Source organism: Macrosteles quadrilineatus, unplaced genomic scaffold, assembly GCF_028750875.1.
Source record: "Macrosteles quadrilineatus isolate MER2022 unplaced genomic scaffold, UCM_ALF_1.0 Scaffold_2__2_contigs__length_208266976, whole genome shotgun sequence".
Taxonomy (NCBI): Eukaryota; Metazoa; Arthropoda; class Insecta; order Hemiptera; family Cicadellidae; genus Macrosteles; species Macrosteles quadrilineatus.
The window spans coordinates 143,917,290-143,938,004 of record NW_026542595.1 but is presented as its reverse complement, the minus strand read 5'-3'; the positions used below and the strand labels follow the sequence as shown (position 1 = coordinate 143,938,004).

Sequence of the window (20,715 nt, the reverse complement as noted above, 5' to 3'; positions counted from 1 at the left end):
TACATGTTCACTGTGCTGATCTGGACTTGTGGAAGTGTCATGATCTATTCTTTAGATAATCTGCAATAGGACCATATCTTAGCCTTCTCTATTACAAGGCCTGTTGCTTTGGTTATAACAAACATGTAAACTAACATTGCGCAGACGCTTTGAATGGATTAGTGCAACAATTGTTTCTGAAGGGCGGTACTGAGGCAAAAAAATCAGCTGATCTCAGTCTCTATCGAAACTGTTATCTCTCAAATTAAAGTAAAGACTCACCCCTATTGGCTGACCCATGGTTACGTAGGAAGGTAAGGCGTTCAACCCAGCCCACAGATCCGACTGCAGCTGCTGATATCTTTTTTGGTCCTTTTCCTTTGGAGTGTCGGCGAATTTTACGACCAGAGATGAAGTGCAGCCCTGGTGACATTAACATTTAGTGAAATGTGTCTGAGAAATTTGTTTACAAACATTTTGCTTATTTAAAATAAGTTTAGGACCCAGCTTATTTTACATTAAATGACTTTGTGATTTAGATAAAATAACATAGCCTTACTAAGGTTTATTTAATTGGATAAAATATTTGATTATTAGTTTTTTAGACATTATTTTTGTACATAGGTATAACAATGAGGAAACAAATTAAACATTTTAAACCGTGTCAAGGCAAAAGGTTCTCTCAAGAACCTGATATATTTATTACAACCTGACACAAATTTAAGGGGAACACAGTTTTGATGAATCACATAAAGCGTAATTATTGATATTACACAATACAAATATCATGCAAAATACACGAGGTATATGTGGTGTGCAGAACATCTCGACTATTCTTTTTGTAAAATTTTCCTTTTCGGGTATCCCGTTGTTAGTAAAAGCTGCACAATTAAAATACTAGACACCTCACACATGAGAAATTCGCTCGAGGTGAGATTACTCCAAGCGGTATATACAGTTCTATGACAATATTGTACATTGAACACAAACTCGGACACAATGTGACACATAATGAAAATCATGCAATGTAGACATTTCTATTCTTTTTGTTTGTAATTTTTGAAAACATTATTTGACAAGTGAGTTCAACAGGTTTTACAGATATTAGCCGTTCCAAAAATGTTCTACCTGTAGAGTATTCTTTTTTGATCATAGATTAAATAGCACTTACAAACTTATTACCAGAACTAATTCATACTACAAGAAGACGAGGCTTGTGTTAATTTGTCTCTTATACAACTAGAGGTGGGGCAGAGTTACTTACAAACTCATAAGTTTCAATAATTTTTCATAATAATTATTTTACATGATGGGCATTAGAGAATGTTTTCAAAATTTAAAAACTACATACTGTACAACAACAAATTTTGAGCAAAAAACACCTCCAGCATTACATGTTTTATTACCATTACATAATATACACCTTATTCTAAGTAACTCATCCCATAATACAGGTTTATTCAGGGAGTATTTAGGTTAAAGATACTACCATTGACTATTAGATACTGAGGTAGACATCCCATTTCTATGGACTAGCTGTCCCCAAATTTTTTATTAAAAATGAACGTAGTCGTGAGAGCCAGTCACAAAATGCTCTAGTGTCTAACATTATAATGTTCAACCTTATTTTTTGTTGCTGACACAGTTTAGTTTTAAGGATTAAATTAAAGATTTCTTTATCTCTTACACGATTTAGTTTTGAACACTCAAAAGATTAAATGAATATCATTTTACATTAAACAAAGTAAAATAAACATCTACACATAGATTATGAGAACATTATTCGTAACCAAAGTAAAGTATTAAAGTATAAAATTGCTATAAATATAGTCATAGACCAAACATACTCCCTTAGTAGACTTCTCATCCTTATGGATCAGCTGAAGCCAATTTTATTGTTAGTTCTGTGCAGTGCACTGTAGGGGTAGCGTTTTGTTTACAATTTGTTTCTTGTTATTTCTGTGTTTTAAAGCCCCGTTCAACCAAATAAAACGATCTAATCATAAACGATAACTTGTCTCCTACTACTAGTTATATAGCCAAACAGTAAAGCACAAATCATGAAATTAACCATAAAATAATAGAAACAAAATTTTGTCGACACTAGCGCCCATGTATTACGTACATGAACTAGACACGAAAAAACAAGCTTCAAAATTTACAATGGGATGAGAAGTCTACTTGTGTTGGTTAGTCCATGATATAGCTCAAAAAACCCGTTCCATTGACTGCCCCGGTCACGGAAACGTCATCGTCCGCGATCGCGGCAAAATCATAAAAATATTCCACGGTCGTGTAGACATCATCATTGACTGCCCCGATCAGTTTGTTTTGTATTGTTGTATTTGACAGAAATTTTAATTTACATCACCACAATCCAGTGGCTCACATCAACTTGTGAACCGGGGGATAGAATGTCTAGTTGTACCAATAGTCAAAGATACTACCTTATAGATTTCTCATCCATAAAGACCTACGAAACTTCAGTGACTTACACTGTTTTTACTACTTGACATGAAAACAATACTACACATTTAACGTAAGGTAACTCGGCCCCATGCTTAACCTTAACTACAGACTAGGGAAGGCCCTACCTCCATGGTGATAGAATGGTGCATGGCCTTAATAGCGTTGAGCGCACACTGCCTGGTCATATAAGTGACAAACGCACAACCTTTGCCAACAGAGAAACAAACACATACAGGACATGATCAAACAAGACACAGAATCTGACATTGCCTTCTGTGTAAGCGGAACGTGTTAGTGCGGAACCCATGCTTCTGATTTTGCTTAGTCTAGACTTTAAAATTGAAAATACTACAATCAGAACTAATTTGACAGTGTTTATGCTTTAGATGTACTTGCACTACTCGTTTAGATTCAAATTAAAACGCTATGAAATCAAAAATGTAAAAATATTTTTCCTTTAAGGTGCTATAGAACAGAACTGAAAACAGAAAATATTCTCATTAAAAGTTCTTGTGTCCAAACCAATTGCTTGGTTTGGACTTACAATTTTGAATGCACGATACAATTGTTTGATACAAACTGTTTTCTTTTAGGAAAGTGAAATAGTACAGGAAAGGACTGAAAACAAAATATATTTGGCTGACAAAAGAGGGCTAAAAATGTTGAACATCAAGTTTTCTAATAAATTTTTCCCATAACATTAACCGCACGTTCCGTAACAGTTCAGTACTATTTTGTATTAATTTTTTTGGTAAATCGAGGATTGTGAACTAAAAAAAAAAAGTTTTATTATGGTTAAAGACTGAGCCAGAGACAATTCATTATGTAAACTGGTCAAAATTAGATTAAAAGAATGTTTTTTTCAATAATTAAATGAAATAAAAACATTTAAATTTATAAAAATTGTAAACAAAAATATCAAAACTTAAAAACTTACTTTACAAAAATTACCTTAAAGCACAGACAAAAGAAGTAATCAAAATGGTTCTCTTGTCCCTGCCCAAAGTGTGAATTATTATGTGCTTACACTGGACTTTAATACACACAATATACAAGGTATTTGTAAAGCGATGAACAGAAAAAGAAGAAAGATTTGCGTTATAACAATGGGAAAAGAAGCAAATACTCATGCAACAAAATTTCAATAATAGAGCAAACAGGTAAACACAATTGTGAGCTTACAACTTTTACAGAATATTGTTAAAAGAACAAACAAAGACATTTTCATTTTAATTTATTGATATTTCACTTGGATCTTTGACAAGTAAAACAACATTAGATGAAAGCAATGTCTGAATCTGTGGTTTGCTCAATATGAGTGAACATCTGTAAATGTAAGGAACATTAAAAGAGACATTAACAAACATAGTTTAGTAAAGCGTAACATAAATGCATGGATGATTACAATCAACATTTAACCAAGAATATTGACACCTGATTTTTACTATTCTATAATAACAGTTTAAATGAAAACTGTATAGCAAAACTAAAATACCTGCAACAATAACTTGTGAAGAGAATGTGAGCATACACAATTTCAAAAAATACATACACATAAAAACTAGAGAAAATAACACCTGAAAAATTAAAGTAGTTGTAAGTCATGTGGAAAAATGTGTTTTAAAACAGAAAACAGGGCTAATTATAAACTGTTCACTAAAATCTGGTGATACTAAATAGACCCACCAAATAAAAGTTTAAGATTTATAAAAAAAACTTTACGTGACTCTTTGTAAACGAGATCTACAATCATTGACAATTTTATCATTTTCTAACTTTTATTTATTTATGTCTTCGATCACCAAAAATCATTCTTTACTGACTGGTATTCACAAAAATTAATATACTAATTATTCCTTATGAGAATGTACAATTAATAATTTAATTTTGAATTTCAAAACAATAATACTTTGCATGATTGTGATACTTAACTTTGATTGGGAGAAAATGAAAATTATTGTACAGAAAAAAAAAATTGTAGAAAAATACTGTGCAAATTATTATTATTGTCATACTACAACATGAATAAAATTATTGTAAACATACGATGATTACGTACACTTGGCAACACTGCCTCACCTTTACTCTGGCCATTGGCGTCCCTCAGCACAGTACACTCTTCTATGTGTCCGAACGTCTCAAACATTCCTCTTACGTCCAACTCCGTACATCTCTTAGCCAGCATCCCCACGAACAGCTTCCGTTCTGCAACAAAACCATCAGATGATCTACACTGTATATGTCTATACAACCATTGACAATGATACAACATACAATTGAGCTGGGGAGAGTCAAATTGAATGAAGAAAACATTTTTCATGTCCCACCTTTACATGGTGCTAGGATCTAGCCCCTGTTACTTCAAGATAGGGTAGAGGGCTGTGGCATCACATAGATAAAATGGTGATTCGCGGGATTCGAACCCGGGACCTCGAGAATCAAAGCCATCAAAAGTATTCTTCAGCTACAAAAATACTACAAAGCAACTGTTTTAGGAACTGATTTTCAGACCACTCAGAAGTATCAACAAGATGTTAGTTAAACAATATTGCATTACATTTTTCAATTAACTGTTCATTTTTAGAATGTAAAGTTTGAAAGAGTGGCCAACGTTCAAATATAGTAGGATTTATTTTGAATAAACAAGTCTTCTCATGCTATAGTAAAGTTTGGCGATTATTTTAGGTGTGTTTTATGTTGGCTCAAATAATTTTCTCTTATCTTTTATCTCGAATTTTGCTTTAATCTTTCGTTACAATGGTAGCAATGGGTATAAAATATAATTTTTGTGTTAAACAGGTTTGAAATTTGGGTAACAAGAAAATTCCACAAAACCTATAGGGAGTATTTAAAGTCTGTGATATTATATGGTCTATTCTCTGTGGTGATATGATCTAGCATTTGGTAATTCGGATCTGTGTTTAGAGGAATTGCTGTTTTACCGTCAATTCTTTATTAATGGTTGCACAGAGTAAACATACGCCCAGATTCATCATCCATAGTTAAGCTGAAGAAAATTTTAATGTTAGTTCCGATCATTTATATATATGGCATGTTAAGTGTTTAAAGTAAATCAGGACAAGTAATATTGCTCTTCAACATTACTTAAACAGCTATTTGACTCCCGCGTCCGTGTTGGAGTGGAGAGTTTATGGTAAGCAAGCGTCAAAGGGATTGTGAGGAGCATGACACTGAATTAGCCTTCCTCTATTCTAACCTGAAGCACGTGCTAAAGTACAGTCTGAGCCAGAAGTGCCTCCTACCATCAGGGACTGTACCTCGGTAGTCAGTCAGGTGGATCCAAACAAACTTGAGTGGCACTCGATAGGGATAGGTGATGGTAAGTTATGGAAGTAAGAAAACTTTCTGGTTTTTCAATCGAGAGAGGAAAAAACCAATGAATAATTAAAATATTCCAGTAATTGCTTTATAAAGTTATTAATATTAAATCTATATATTTAATACACAGTTGTAACACTGTTTTCTCAGTAATTACTGGACCGATCTACAAGATTTATGTCTCAAATTAAAGGGGATAGTGTGTAGCTTTGCCGAACTTCCTTAGAATTTACATTTTTTGTAAGGGCTACGACCTACAGCCCTTTAAAGGTCGAGTCAATACAATTCTTATTGAAGAATATAATACACAGTTTATAAATTATTCGTCAGCTGTTTAATGTTTGTCAGACATTTGTTATTATTTTTATAACCTCACTTTAAGTATGCAATTAATTATTAAGCTTGGAGTTTCTGTTTATGAACACACGATTTTGATCAAGGAAAGTGTATTTGTTAACTTATTTTTACAATGTTTTAGTTTTCCTGCAAAGTGATCTGAAGGAAAGTGGTAATTGAGTTTAAGTTTGAGTATGGAATGTGAAATAATACCCATAGTAGGGAACGTAAACTTATTGTTTTGATCAATATAATTTATTCTCTACGGCCACCAGAATAATCATGGGGAAAATGTAAAGAACCATCGAACTAAAAAGGTAAAGAGCAGTGTTGGTGTTAAATGTGCTCTGGAAGTCCCTACAAAAAATACCAACTCTTTTGAATTGGGGTCGTTAGATTGGATTTGTCACTACTTCAAATCTATGAATTTCGAGTCAGAACAGACTAACTGGGACACAAAAATGTTTTAGTTTTCTTGCAAAGTGATCTGAAGGAAAGTGGTAATTGTGTTTAAGTTTGAGTATGGAATGTGAAATAATACCCATAGGGGACGGAAACTTATTGTTTTGATCAATATAATTTATTCTCTATAGCCACCAGCACAATCATAGGGAAATCCGCTTGCAAGTTGTACAGATAATTGCTAATGATTGGTAAACATACAAACATTTTATCGTAAGTGATTAATCTTACTCAAGACCAGTGTTCGACGTCCAAATTTTACCTTCTCGAGATGGCGAGTACGCTGGGATATTTGGAACTACAATTTATCAGTGAACTATAGGCATAGGTACTCTAACTATATTTGTTCGAGTAGGCCTACACAGGGAAGTTGCTTGAGAAACTGTGACTTACGATTTCGGTTCTGGCGAAGAAGTATCTGACTTGATATATAATGGCAATGTTGACTCGGGTCATTATAGCGTTATAAAACCTTATCATTAACCCCATGATGTGAAAAGTACGAAAAGAAAAAGAAAAGGTAATCATTAACTGGGCGTAAAGAGACATACAGATCGAAAAAAAAACATGTAGAGAACCATCGAGCTAAAAAGGTTAAGAGCAGTGATGGTGTTAAATGTGCTCTGGAAGTCCCTTCTAAAAAATACCATTTTTTTTATTGGGGTCGTTAGATTTGATTTGTCAGTACTGCAAATCTATGAATTTTGAGTCAGAACAGACTAACTGGGACACAAATATTTTTTCCTTATGTTGTCACAAGGGGAAGGTAAAATGAACTCCTTATCAAAATTTTGAGTTTATGGAAAATCTTATCAACAGCGACTATAAAAAAAGTATTAAGGGTCAAAAGGGACAAAAACTATTTGAGTAAAATATAATACAAATCTGCATTTGAAATGGCCAGTTTTAAGTCTCACTTGAATCAACATCTTTCTGGCAATGGTAGTCTACATAGTTTTAAAATCCACGACTCCTTTTCCATCAAATTGGACCGTTAATACCCTCTATCATTGAACAAAGTATGCCCAACTTTATATATACGACGTAAACACAGCTTTTACTCACAGTATGGGTCAAAGATTCGTGAAATGTGACCGACTGCTGATGCGTGATTTACATGTAGGCTAAGTGACTATCTTTATTCCATACAACAAATGTAATGAAAAAACGACGAATATAGGAATATGCTTGAGCAAATTATCTAAATATCATAAATAGCTGCTTATTAGATTATCAGCATTGCCCAGTTCGTATACTACCTATTTATTTTTCAAATGAAACTCGAATTAATATTAAACATCCATTTGGTTAAAATAATATATCGGTTTGATTAACATAAAATAGTTTATACAGGCAAACTATCAGTTCTATTTCATGTAAAAAATTAAACAACCCCTAAATAAAATACAAAGATAAACAGTATTTGTTAATTATTATTTCTTTTATTGCTGACAATATTCCCGTGGCGGAGCACGGGCGGTTAACTAGTGTGTATTTAAACTAGTGTTTACTCCTAAGTACCACAGTTAGTTATCAATGATTGTGAGCAAATACCATTAACAAAAAAAATTCTCAAATAATACTGAAAGGATTGCAATACAAAAACTGAAAAAAATAAAACAGCTTCCTCATTCAGAGATGCATGCAGATAAATCTTAAAATTCGTCTTTACGGACATTTAATTATTTTTTCCCATAATTATATTAAAAATATATCAACTATTGCATACAGCTGTATACATACAGTAGACTAAAAATTAACTTTCAATGACGACAGAACTAGAAAAAACACGTTAGACGTTATTAAAACCCGTAAAAACCTTCTTTATTACTCGTTGTGTAACATATTTTTGTGTAATTTTGGTTAGTTGCTCGCTACCGCTACCTAAACAATATTATGTTCAAATTTCGTTGGATTTTAATAAAATGGCACTGGCTGATGAAACAGTTGGCCTTTTATATATCTAAACGAGTAAAATGTCTTCAAAATAATTAATACAGCATAGTTTTTATATGATGAAATATATTGAAAAACATCATATAACTGTCATAAATTATACGTGATGCAAAATTTATGCTTATAAATTTGGTTTTAACGATCTCAATCAGGTTTTCCAGAGGAGGATTATCAAGAGTACAAGAAATTCTTGAGTCTGACGGAAAAACGAAACGTTGCCACAAATTGTCATCAAACCGCCATAACCATTACATCGGACGGTTAATCGCTTTCGTTATCGTCTCTTCGCCGGTAGAGGCCACGTAAAAACTGGGGGTTAATTACATCAAAAGAATTAGCTTGGAGAATCAATGTTTGCCTTTCCTGAATGGAAAATTGCAAGATGAGCACTTTTAGTAAACATGGTGCTTTGTATTAACTTTGTTGTATTGTAATAGGTGATGAAAATCATATTTTGAAACGAGTAAATTCAATTAATTAGTTAGTAATTAATACATGCATTCATACCAACTATTCTTTTATATTTTTGACGCACTGCTCGAGTCATATTAGAAATATTTTTTGATTCTCCATTTAGAGCAAACTCGTTACAATTTGGAACTTGGCTCTGCATCGCTTGCCTGGTGGTTAAATAGTACTGTAGTACCGTAGCAAAATTGTTATTAAAAAAGGAAATTCTGGAATTCACAAAAAAAATTTTTTTCTCCATTAGTTAGTTAATTTTACAAGATTAAAAAGTATAATATAAGTTGTCCTGTGAATTAAGTTTGGTTAAAATGTTGGCGTATTAAAAAAATATCTGTAATTTACAACAGTGACTTCTGATGGTAGCTCAATTACTATTAACATTGAAAAAACCTGTTTACCCTCCCTGTTGCAGCAAACCTAAGTACTGTACTCATTAAACTAATTCTATTTAAATAGGGAATAAATGTGATATTTTTAAGGAGGCATTTTAGTGTATAAATCCAATCAGGCAAATGGAAATTCGCTTAGTCTGAAGGTTTGCTGCGGCGGGGGTATTTTACTATGCAAAACGATCGTAGTAGATTCCCTTGGATGTTATAATGTGTACAATTACGGAAAAATTCGCGTGAAATCTACAAAACTGGTTCAAGCTGGAAAGAACAATTTAAGAGTGGAGTTTTTCACAGTTAGCGGCGCGGCGGTTCGTGTAAATGAATATTAACTCGAGACTGGAACGACCCATCAAGAGGAAGATATTTTTTAACCCCTGCTTCTTTTGATAAGTCAAACAGTGACTTGGTTCATGTAAAACAATTGTGTGTTATTTCAACACAAAAATTTCACCTAAAATCTTTGCCATTGGATAAAAAACATCTTGTTTCTAACAAATACATTTTTGCCTTAGATTGACAGAAAAGAGTATCCGTCTTATACAAAAACTAACTTAATCGGGGAAAAAACCTATGCATTTTAATGTACACTTTCCACTCTTTACATAATATATTACAACAAAAATATCATTCAAAATACCCTCTAGTGACTTTAGTGATTTTTTTATTAAATTAGTTTCATATTCCAGCATTTTTGCTCTTTTTCACATAGCAATATGAATAATCTTGCATGATGTAAAGGACTGTATAAGAATTACACTGTAATTTACAGCATCATTGTTAATCTATTTATTCTAAAATTGACACGGGAATAAAATAATTACTTCGCGGAAGACGTTTTTGCAGGTAAAGATAAAAGCCGTTAGCTTAAATAATTAAATAGGTTTAACCAAATGGTTTAAGTAGTCTTGGTTGTGTTTGTTCCAAAAATAGGCCCACTTGAGGCAGCTAACAATCCCGCCACTTCCGGTCAAGATAACCATGGTTACAGGAAGGGACGAGAGCATTTCCTCTCTACAACCACTTTAAGATGGATATTTTAAAAGTTAACCTTATAGAAGTTAAATCCACATTACTGGCTACTGCAAGCTTAGGGTTAGAATTGCAATAATGTTTCTACAAACTTACACTTTTACCCTAATAGATTTATAAAATTAAACTATTTCTAATACATGAACAAATATGCCTATTCATGATGCAGCAAGTCTACAATGCGAGTGATTATCAGTTTCACGATCGATTAAAAATGTGTAACTGATTCGTTTTTATTTGTACTAATCAATATAGTAATTTAAAAATAAACCAATGGAAACAATTACCCATTGGACCCATTGCACGTTTGTACATAAAACCTAATTTCACCAAAGTATAGAAGTCTGTAACGGAAACGATTTGATTTTATCTATTTTTATCAATTAGTTTAAACTAAAAAGCAATCTGTTACTGAATGAATCAGCAGCAAGTGAATCTTACACATTTGAAAAATTATTTTTATGTTCATGTACAAAATTGTTCAAAATTAAATCTAATTGAATAAATTTACCGTCACTAAAACAGTTATAAATAGCTGATTTAATTCCACTACAATTTCCGCGGATTACGTTTTTTCACGATAGTTCCAAGTGGTAAACACCGTTCCGACTCATTCATAGCCCTGTAATATGTGGAAGGTTGTTTTCTGGTAGTTTTATAAATCCCCAGCCCTCAGGTTTCCGCCCCATTAAATAGGGTATTGCAATGTGTGTAAATCTTTGTAAACTGCCGCACTTCTATTGCAATTGTTGGTTCCCACTTTCCCGGAACACTTTATCACTGGCGGGATTTCAACTCTATTAGTCATTAGATTGCTACATTCTTTTGGGTTAAAAATTGAATTCTTTAACAATGAGACACTGAAACACTGGAATTAAACATTTGTTTGCAAGAATGACTACAACAAACAAAATATAATGATTAGAAATCGTCTACATAAAGCTAGTAAAAGTTTGAAGTTGAACGTTTTTTTAACGATTAACTGGGGATTAATAATTACAAAATCTATTTTCTGTCGACTCTTTATATAATGCTCACCTACATTGACGTTGAATAAAAACCACTAATACTTAAACTATGCGCTACTGTAAAAGGTATTATTTCTCTCTTAGTTTTCGATACTACGTCCATAGAATAGAGAAACAGCTTGATGTGGAAAATTGATGTTTATTCACTTAATGCTACGACAGTCAATAACACATAAATTATGCTATTTTTGTTTAAGATTTATTTTACGTTTATCAGTGAATGAAAAAAAAATCCGCACAAGGTCCGAAAATGTTGGCCGAAAACGGACTAAGATTTAAAATAACATCGAGTGGTGAAAAGTGCTTCAATCTTGGTCGAATGTAGATTAGCACTTTAGAAATTACATGAAACAGGAAATGTTTCCTTCATAATATCGTACGGTACGTTTCATTACTGTATAGGGTTTGAATTCGCATAGTTAAATTTGTACTTGGATCACTGAGATACAAATTTAATAATTTGTGTTCTTACGGTAAAGCAAAAATACCTTCAAAAGGACATGTAAATAAATTGATAACTCATTCACTCAAATTGATAACATAAGTGTATCAATTCTGACATAAGTATCATGAATATAGTCGTAACATTCAGGACGTGACCCAAAAAACCTATTGACACAAATACGAAAATGTTTTAAAAATAAAATAATATAATAAATTTTATCAGGATTAGGTAGGGGATCCTTGTTGACGTTGGTACATCCTGGGAGGGACAATATTTTGCTGGACTTTCGCGGTGCAATGTTTGTAGAGGAAGCGAGACAAGTTTGACACTTATGACACTGACGACAAACATCGGCGAATGTGACATCAGGAACATTGTTTATCAACTCTCGTATACACACAGTCTAATATATATACGTCACAAGGTGGAGGAAAAACTATGCTTTCCTTGCAACAAACCTAAATATGCGGATTATCTGTATATTTCTATTGGAATAGGAACAATTTTATGTTCATGGATGATATATATTTATAGACAAACAGTAGTTGAACAGTAAATTTTCCAGAAGAGAACAGAAATTGGGAGATAAAGTCTTGTTTTAAGCTTTTAATGTTACGGTAACCAACAGGCGCAGGATAATAATGTTACATACTAAATTGTTGGTAATTTAGCATAACTGAAAAGTTTAAGCTGAACTTAAGCTTAATTGACATTCTCTCAAAACTCACAAATGCGAGTATTATGATTCTCTAGCTTCTTTTATTGTATCCCTTTGACGTTGTGGTTTAAACAGTAGTACATAACATACATTAAACAATTTAACTATAAAATATAATTTTAACTCAAATACAGGGTGATTTGAAGTTGGTGTGACAAAATTTTTTCTGGTAAATTATGTAACAAGTCGAGTTCAAATCCACAGTTTTTATTGTTTTATCCCTCGTGGTCTCTTACCTATGATTTTTTTTTAAATTTTCAGAAAAAACTGTATTAGCAATAGAAAAACTTACATTTCTCCACTTTCCTCTCATCTGATGATAATTATAATGGTATTTTCTGAAAGCTCATCAAATTTACATTTAGTCAAGTCAGTTTTGTGTCGTTAGTAACAGTTTTGTAGCGAAAGTGGTGTTGTAAATACAAGAAATATGTTTTTCAAGAAAAAAACTAAATTTTTAAATAAATAACATGTATGTTATTTTTTTGTGAAAAAAGTGTCAAATACGTTAAAAAACTTGTCCTTTTCCTGAGCTTTAATTTGATATAAGCATATTGTATTTTCCTTGGGAAAATGACTATGAAAATTATACTACAAGTGCAAAAAACATGGATTAAAAAACTAGTGGGACGTAAAGAGACTAAATTATGTTTTATAAGAAAATCCTTCCAATGCCTCCTACATTTTAAATTTAAATTTTTATCACTAAATAAAAGAAATAAAAGTGAATTGGTACTTAAGTTACACCATTGGACAGTGTGCCTTTCAGTGTAACCCATAAAAGATAAGATAATCAAACTTATAGATAAAAAACATACCTCAATCGTTATCACAAAGGATAGTACACCTTATCTAATAGAAAACACAATTCTCGTACCTTATGCGGCCCAGTTATTAAGGATAAGAAGTTTATTATTGCAGTTCAATCATGGAGTTCACATCGCGTGAGTATGCTGAAATGCATTTTGTGTACGGTTTTTGTAATGGAAATGCTCGAGCCGCGCAACGAGAATACCGTGCCAGGTACCCTAACAGACGAGTGCCTAGTCCTCAAGTATTCTCAAGATTGCATCTGCGTCTTTTAGAACGAGGTACAGTCTTCAAACAGCCGAATGAGGTAGGTCCTGTAGGTCATAATGTGGAAACGGAGGAATTAGTTCTAAATATGGTCGAAGAAAATCCTAAAATTAGCTCTCGACAAGTGGCCAATGATGTAGGAGTTTCTCAATGCAAAGTTCTTAGCATATTACATAAAAATCAATTTCATCCGTACCATTTCATCGAAGTTCAAGGTCTGGAACCTCAAGATTATGCTCCAAGAGTTCAATTCTGTCGTTGGCTATTAAATGCTGACATTGAACAGCCTCAGTTCTTAAAAAACATCCTGTACACCGATGAATCAAGGTTCACGAGAGATGGTGTTTTTAACATTCATAACAATCACCATTGGGCTAAAGAAAATCCCAAAGTGATGCGGGAGGGTTCTCACCAAACGAGGTTCCATCTTAATGTTTGGATTGGAGTAATTGGTAACCAGCTTGTAGGACCTCACATTTTCCCCGAAAACCTAAGTGGTGAAGCTTATCTGGACTTCCTTCAACATAGCCTACCCGATCTTCTTGATGGTCTTGACCTCACCCAACGCCAAATAGACAATATCATTTTCCAGCAGGATGGAGCCCCTCCCCACTTCTCCAAAGATGTGCGGAACTGGTTGACACTGAACTATCCTACGTGGATAGGACGCGGAGGACCTGTGCCTTGGCCGGCGAGGTCTCCTGATCTCACTCCTTTGGACTTCTTTGTGTGGGGCACAATGAAAGACATTGTTTATTCGACCCCAGTGAACTCAGTGGAGGAGTTGACAGATCGAGTTGAAGCAGCTGCTCAAGTTGTTCGAGAAAAATTAAGTTTTAACGTAACGGTTGGAGCCATGAGAAAGCGTGCGAGGGCTTGCATTAGAAAAGGAGGCAGGCACTTTGAACATAATATTAAATAGTTTTTGGGGTTTTTTTTGCAATCGAGTGTTGTTGTGTGATTTTCAAGGTTTTCATAGTGTAACCTTACGGGAAATAAAGTTTAAAAACTGGTTTATGAGTATTGTTATTAACCCATGTTTTTTGCACTTGTAGTATAATTTTCATAGTCATTTTCCCAAGGAAAATACAATATGCTTATATCAAATTAAAGCTCAGGAAAAGGACAAGTTTTTTAACGTATTTGACACTTTTTTCACAAAAAAATAACATACATGTTATTTATTTAAAAATTTAGTTTTTTTCTTGAAAAACATATTTCTTGTATTTACAACACCACTTTCGCTACAAAACTGTTACTAACGACACAAAACTGACTTGACTAAATGTAAATTTGATGAGCTTTCAGAAAATACCATTATAATTATCATCAGATGAGAGGAAAGTGGAGAAATGTAAGTTTTTCTATTGCTAATACAGTTTTTTTCTGAAAATTTTAAAAAAAATCATAGGTAAGAGACCACGAGGGATAAAACAATAAAAACTGTGGATTTGAACTCGACTTGTTACATAATTTACCAGAAAAAATTTTGTCACACCAACTTCAAATCACCCTGTATAATAATGCAAAGCATTATACTAATGACAAAAAATTAGCATAAGTACTCTGGCACCAACAAATACTTGAAAAATAATTTAAAGCGCCTTTCTGTAAGAGAACAATATCATAAGTAACTAGTTAAACCCAACAATACTTTCTTCCTATGAAAATTAAAGGAATATCTATTTTAAAAAACGCTTATCAGTTTTAAACTGTTTTGTGGAATTTACAAAGTTAAATATGCAGGGTTTGCCAACAGAGGGTGAGTTTCCACAGGGATGATGTATTCACCCTGTCATCATATTTGACACTGTCATCAAAACGACAACAACCCTGTCAAATTAAAGCAACGTGGCTGACACGGTAAAAACAACACTCAATGAAAATCTAAATACATGATGAAAACACAAGTGTGACAAACGCAAGTTTTGTGGTGTTATAAGTTTAAGCGTACAAAGGTAAAATGGAAAATGTAATTTCGTTTGTCAAGAAAAGATAAAATTAATATAAAACTTAATGCGATAATTTGTACATCTAGTGTAGTATTTTCTTTTTTAAACCTTTAGGCATTTGTTTATAAAAACATAAAGGTGATCTATGTACAATTTAAGTTGTATTTTCTGAAATACTAGTTTTATGCCTTAAAAACCTAATAACTCATATTTCTATGGAAACGTGTAACATCGAAGGACAGATCCTTTAGTCCATGACGAAATTTAAACAACTTGAGAAGATAAATTTACGTTAAAACCCATCCCACATTACAAAAATCATAAAAATCGCCTTAAAACGTTCTTGTCACAAAACTTCAATGTATGTTCAATAAGTACGCCGATAATAAAGAACTGGATACGCGCAAAACCTATTTGAATTAACTTTAAGAAAATAACTCCTTAAAAATGGAATTTTTTTCCATTCCCTATAGTTAATTGTTTCCTATATTTACTCCGCCATCATAAAATGGCTGGACGAACACCTAGCTATTTTCGGAAGCCATTACTCTTATGGACGTATTCATTGGTCTTTTGTAGCTTTGCCAAGCAATAAAAAGGTTATTGCTTGGTACACTTTCTTTAGCTGGGGACACAACGGGCCTAGGAATCGACGGTCAACTGCTGGCTTATAATACAGTTGAAGAGTGTTTAACATTTCCTTTTTTTTAATTAAGGTACTCGTATTTTGCTGCAGGAACCCCTAAAACTAAGAACCAATCAGAATAAGTTTGTGTCTTAGTAAGGCATTATTCAACGTGATGTGGTTTCCGCAAAAGATAAAAAGAGGGTGGCCACTAAAGAAGGGCATGATTATGATTGCCCTTCCAAGTTTTACCAAAATAAATTATAATTATCTGGGTTTTCAAGTATCTTCATAGCTTTGGCATTTTTTAAAAATTTAAATTTTCATATTAGATTCAAACATTTAGTATGGACAGTTTTATACATCTGCCCCCCCCCTGATTGATGTAGGAGTTTGGGGGGAAAAACATAATTGAACACACATTTCACGATTTTGGTTTTATGTAAATACATTTTCTTTTAAATTAATCGGAATGTTGATTAAATTAGTAACAAAACAATTAACTAGATATGAGGCCGATAAATTAAGTTTCTTATCGTGTAAGTATAATATTCGTCAAAGCTTAATTGAACTGTGAAAAGTGATTAAAAATGGTTATTCGTAAAACTTTTAAAAAGCATTTTCCTTCTGTTAGTAGTTGTAGAAGTCAATATCCCTCCTATTTTGAGGAAAAAAACTGTTGTAGTTACAGTTCAATAAATAAACCTTGAATAACTAATACAAATAAGTTGGCCCCGGTTCCTGAACAATATCGCTATTTTAAAGTCACTTTCCGTCTTGTTATGTTTTGTATGTGACATTTACAAAGTTAAACAGAATTTACTAAACTTAAAGGACATAGATGGAAAAACATTAGGATAAATTAATACAATCACAGTACGCAAAACCAAAAATACACCGCCAAATCCGTTCAAGAATCGAATCCAGAATATTCAAATCTGAATAGTACTTTACGAAGGTAAGGACTGATAAGGCCCAGAGCTATCAAGGGAGTTAGGGACAGAAGGTCAACTCAGGAGATAAGGTAAGGGACATTTGTAGGAATGGAGTTGCAGGAACGCCTCAGGTCTACCAACTTCGCCGATCCTCAACTCGCGCAAAGTAATTCACATCGGATTTAGATATTTGTCTTCTTTTCTCTTCCAGTAAAACGAGGTTATCACAAAGTTTAATTTACCTCGGGAACAACATTCTGTGGGGCGTTTTGTTATGGAACTGAATAAAGATATTTCTTAAAATACGTTTGTTAGGATTTTTGTGAAATAGTTGTAAGGTTAGAATATCGAAAGTGGTATGGTATCACGAAGTTTTTGGTTGTATATTTGTTATACTTCTCGCTTATATAATACTAAAACAAACATAGATTGGTAAATGATAGTTGTATATTTTGTGTATTTCTCGCATCAATAATTTTGAACTGAACGCAGATGCGTTAATAATAGTATTCCTAAATAAGGGGAAACTCTTCAAATTATAATTAATCTGTGTACAAAAATGCACATTGTTCATTAAAGCATTTAACAAAAGTCTTATAATTTAGAACTTTTCTAGAATGTACTTCCTACACCTTATCCATCAAATCCCATCATTATAGTCAATGCGTGTGAATTTACTACTTCACAAAAATTATTACCCAGTTAACGCTTGTCAATGGGATACATTTTCGTAACAGATTTATAAACCTCTGGGTTTGTTAAGTTAAAAAAAATAAAGAATACAGAACGTTATATCAAAAGCTCGTAGTAATTGATCCGTATGGTAACCAAATTAAATTAAATTCTCTACTAGAAACGCCTACTTGTAAATAACGCTTTGTGTGAGTTTTAGGACAAATTCGTCACTATTGAGGAACTACTTGCACCACAAAATATTTCCTAGATAAATCCATCAAAAATCAAGGTACCGAATATTTTATTTATAACAGACAGAAACATTTCACTATACATTTACATTCCCCAGCTCGTCCACAGTCAAAATTAACACTTCAACAAAAACACGAATCCAATTTGCTTTTAACAAATTCACAATTGGCCGAAATCCGGATCAGGTGAATTGGAAATTGTCAGCTTAATTATTTGTAAAACAGATTGAATCCATAATGCGATGGTGAGGATTAAATTATCTCCGGTCAAAAATCACGTTAAAACGCAAAACGTTGAAAAATCCGATAGCTGAAAAGCTGAACTGATAAGCGATGTTTTCCCAACTTCTCGACTGGATTTGATTGTTATACATGCAATATCGGCTAGTTAAATCCACAACAACTAACTGTTATCATTTCTACCTGACCGAATTTGATTGTAATTTGTATCTATTGTTCAACGACATATTTCACAGAATTAACTTTTATCAAAATCACCTATCTGAATATGAGAGGGATTTATAATCGGCTAGTTAATTTTTAAGATCCAACCGATATTACTTTCATGGAATTGTAACTATAATTTATCGATGGCGGTTGTTTTTTATTTTCATTAAATCTAAGCACAATGTGATTGTATGTGTTAAATATGTAAAACCTTATTGGTTTCCTTATGCTGTTAGGAATATTTTTTTAAATAATTATCAGTAAAATCAAGAGGCTAATAACAAGTGTTTCAGTGTTATTGAACACATAACACATCTCCAATTTGAACTTATATCACAAATGACTTAAAACAATAGTTATTTCATAGTTTTCAAAGTTAGACTTTGAAAATTTGTAACATGTTAAACAAATTCGCAGTTTTCGAGCATTAAAACTTGTTTTTGGTACACGCAGACGAATGTCACAGGCGTTGGCACTGGAAATGCGTTTTGTTAACATCATTAACACTAAGTGTTATTAGTAAGTTAGTGTATTTTACCAATGTTAATCGGTGGTTAGGACAATGAATATACACGTAATGTATCGTGTGCACATAATCAGTGGTCAAGTACATAATTGGTGAGGAAGTATTTAAACCAAAGGGAGAGGAGAATTTTATAAAAATTGTACACACATATTTCGGAATATCCATTCGTTGTTTTAGCAATAGAACACTTGACGAGGTCAATTTGTATTTCTAACAGCCAGAGGGTGGGGCGAAATACTATGTATTTGTGTATTGTCTTACATCTGGCGAGCGTTCAAATGTAATTGGGCCGAACATCGAAGCTTGCTGTTACAACGGAGCCAGACCTCTCTTATTTTAGACGTAGATAAACAATCAATTATACACTCTTACCTACGACTCTTTCTGGCTCCGAGGTGTATAGGACGTATTTTCCTTTACAAGTGTCCTCCTACTATATGCACTGACTGGTGTTTAGACAAAAAATTATTTTTCTTTTATGTCCTCATTACACATCCTAGAACGCTAGGTACTGAGGTCGTGGCGTTATCACTTAGATACAAATCAATATTAGTGATTGACTGGATTTGAACATTGTACCTCAGAGACAGCATTTCCGCACTCCATAACTGGAACAGCTCACATACCAGGGGTTCACTTAAAATTAGAGCTACAGTATTTTTAACCATAGAGCATAATTGCAAAATATCCGATTTAACAATAAATTTGCCTGCTACTCGAAGTAGATTCCAGGGATTCCGCAATTCCAGTATTAAAGAAAACATATCAACGTATTCTAAAAGTACGAAACATCCAATTGTACACATTAAACAACTGACAAAGCCTAAAAACTCAAAAAAAGTAAACAGTGTTGGAAAGATAATTGTTTTTTGGCTGTCCAAGAACTTCGCACTGTAAGGAATATATTTCAGTAAACAATGCTTTAGAGAAACGTTTTTAAATTTAGGTTTGAGAAAGTTTGTTGGACATTTTTCTAATGTAAGATTTCATAAATGTAAACCATAAGCAAAAGTTTAACTTCCTAAATGTATAACTAGTGTTTTAAGTGCAGTCCTGAATGGCCCCGACGTTCCCTTTATTTTCTGTATAATTTAAAAACTATCAAAACATCACAATAATTATGGATTTGAGTGAAATTTGCCTGTTTTTATCAATCATTTGAAAAATATTAAGCACATGTGCGTTAATTATATTCTTTTTGTGAATGTTAAGTTCAAAGACAGATTGTACCTTTTAGGGTGATGTTCCTTCTAGAAAACCTTTCTTCTAGACGTAACAACAAACGTAACCAAACAATAAAATAACTATTACAATCGGTTGAAATTAGGGGATCCGCAAATAATTAAAACCTACAAGTGAACTAGGGGGGTTATTTTGAAGTAAAAATGGAGTATAACAAAATAGGATTTTTACTTACTTTTTACTTTTGTGTTATTAAGGAAATAACACAAATACAAAATATTAGGTTGTAGCCAGAAACTCTACTAGTAAATGTAATTAACCCTGAACTCAATTTATTAGACTATTCGTCAAATACATTTCTAACTAAACCAAAGAGTTTAAACAGTATTTACAAAACACCTCTACCAGTACTGCTGACTAAAGT

The 20,715-nt window shown here is 32.9% G+C and overlaps 1 protein-coding gene across 18 annotated transcripts in view; it reads right to left on the bottom strand.

Annotated features, from left to right (window-relative positions):
• LOC128986310 (CUGBP Elav-like family member 1) overlaps window positions 1-20,715 on the bottom strand; it is a 767,482-nt gene that overhangs the window by 31,110 nt on the left and 715,657 nt on the right. For all 18 annotated transcript variants that reach the window (XM_054406611.1, XM_054406613.1, XM_054406622.1 and 15 more), the window contains 3 exons: window positions 4,528-4,653; window positions 2,574-2,653; window positions 262-402 (listed from right to left, as the gene is read on the bottom strand). In XM_054406611.1, the coding sequence (XP_054262586.1) occupies window positions 262-402; window positions 2,574-2,653; window positions 4,528-4,653 (347 nt within the window). The remainder of the gene's footprint in view (window positions 1-261; window positions 403-2,573; window positions 2,654-4,527; window positions 4,654-20,715) is intronic.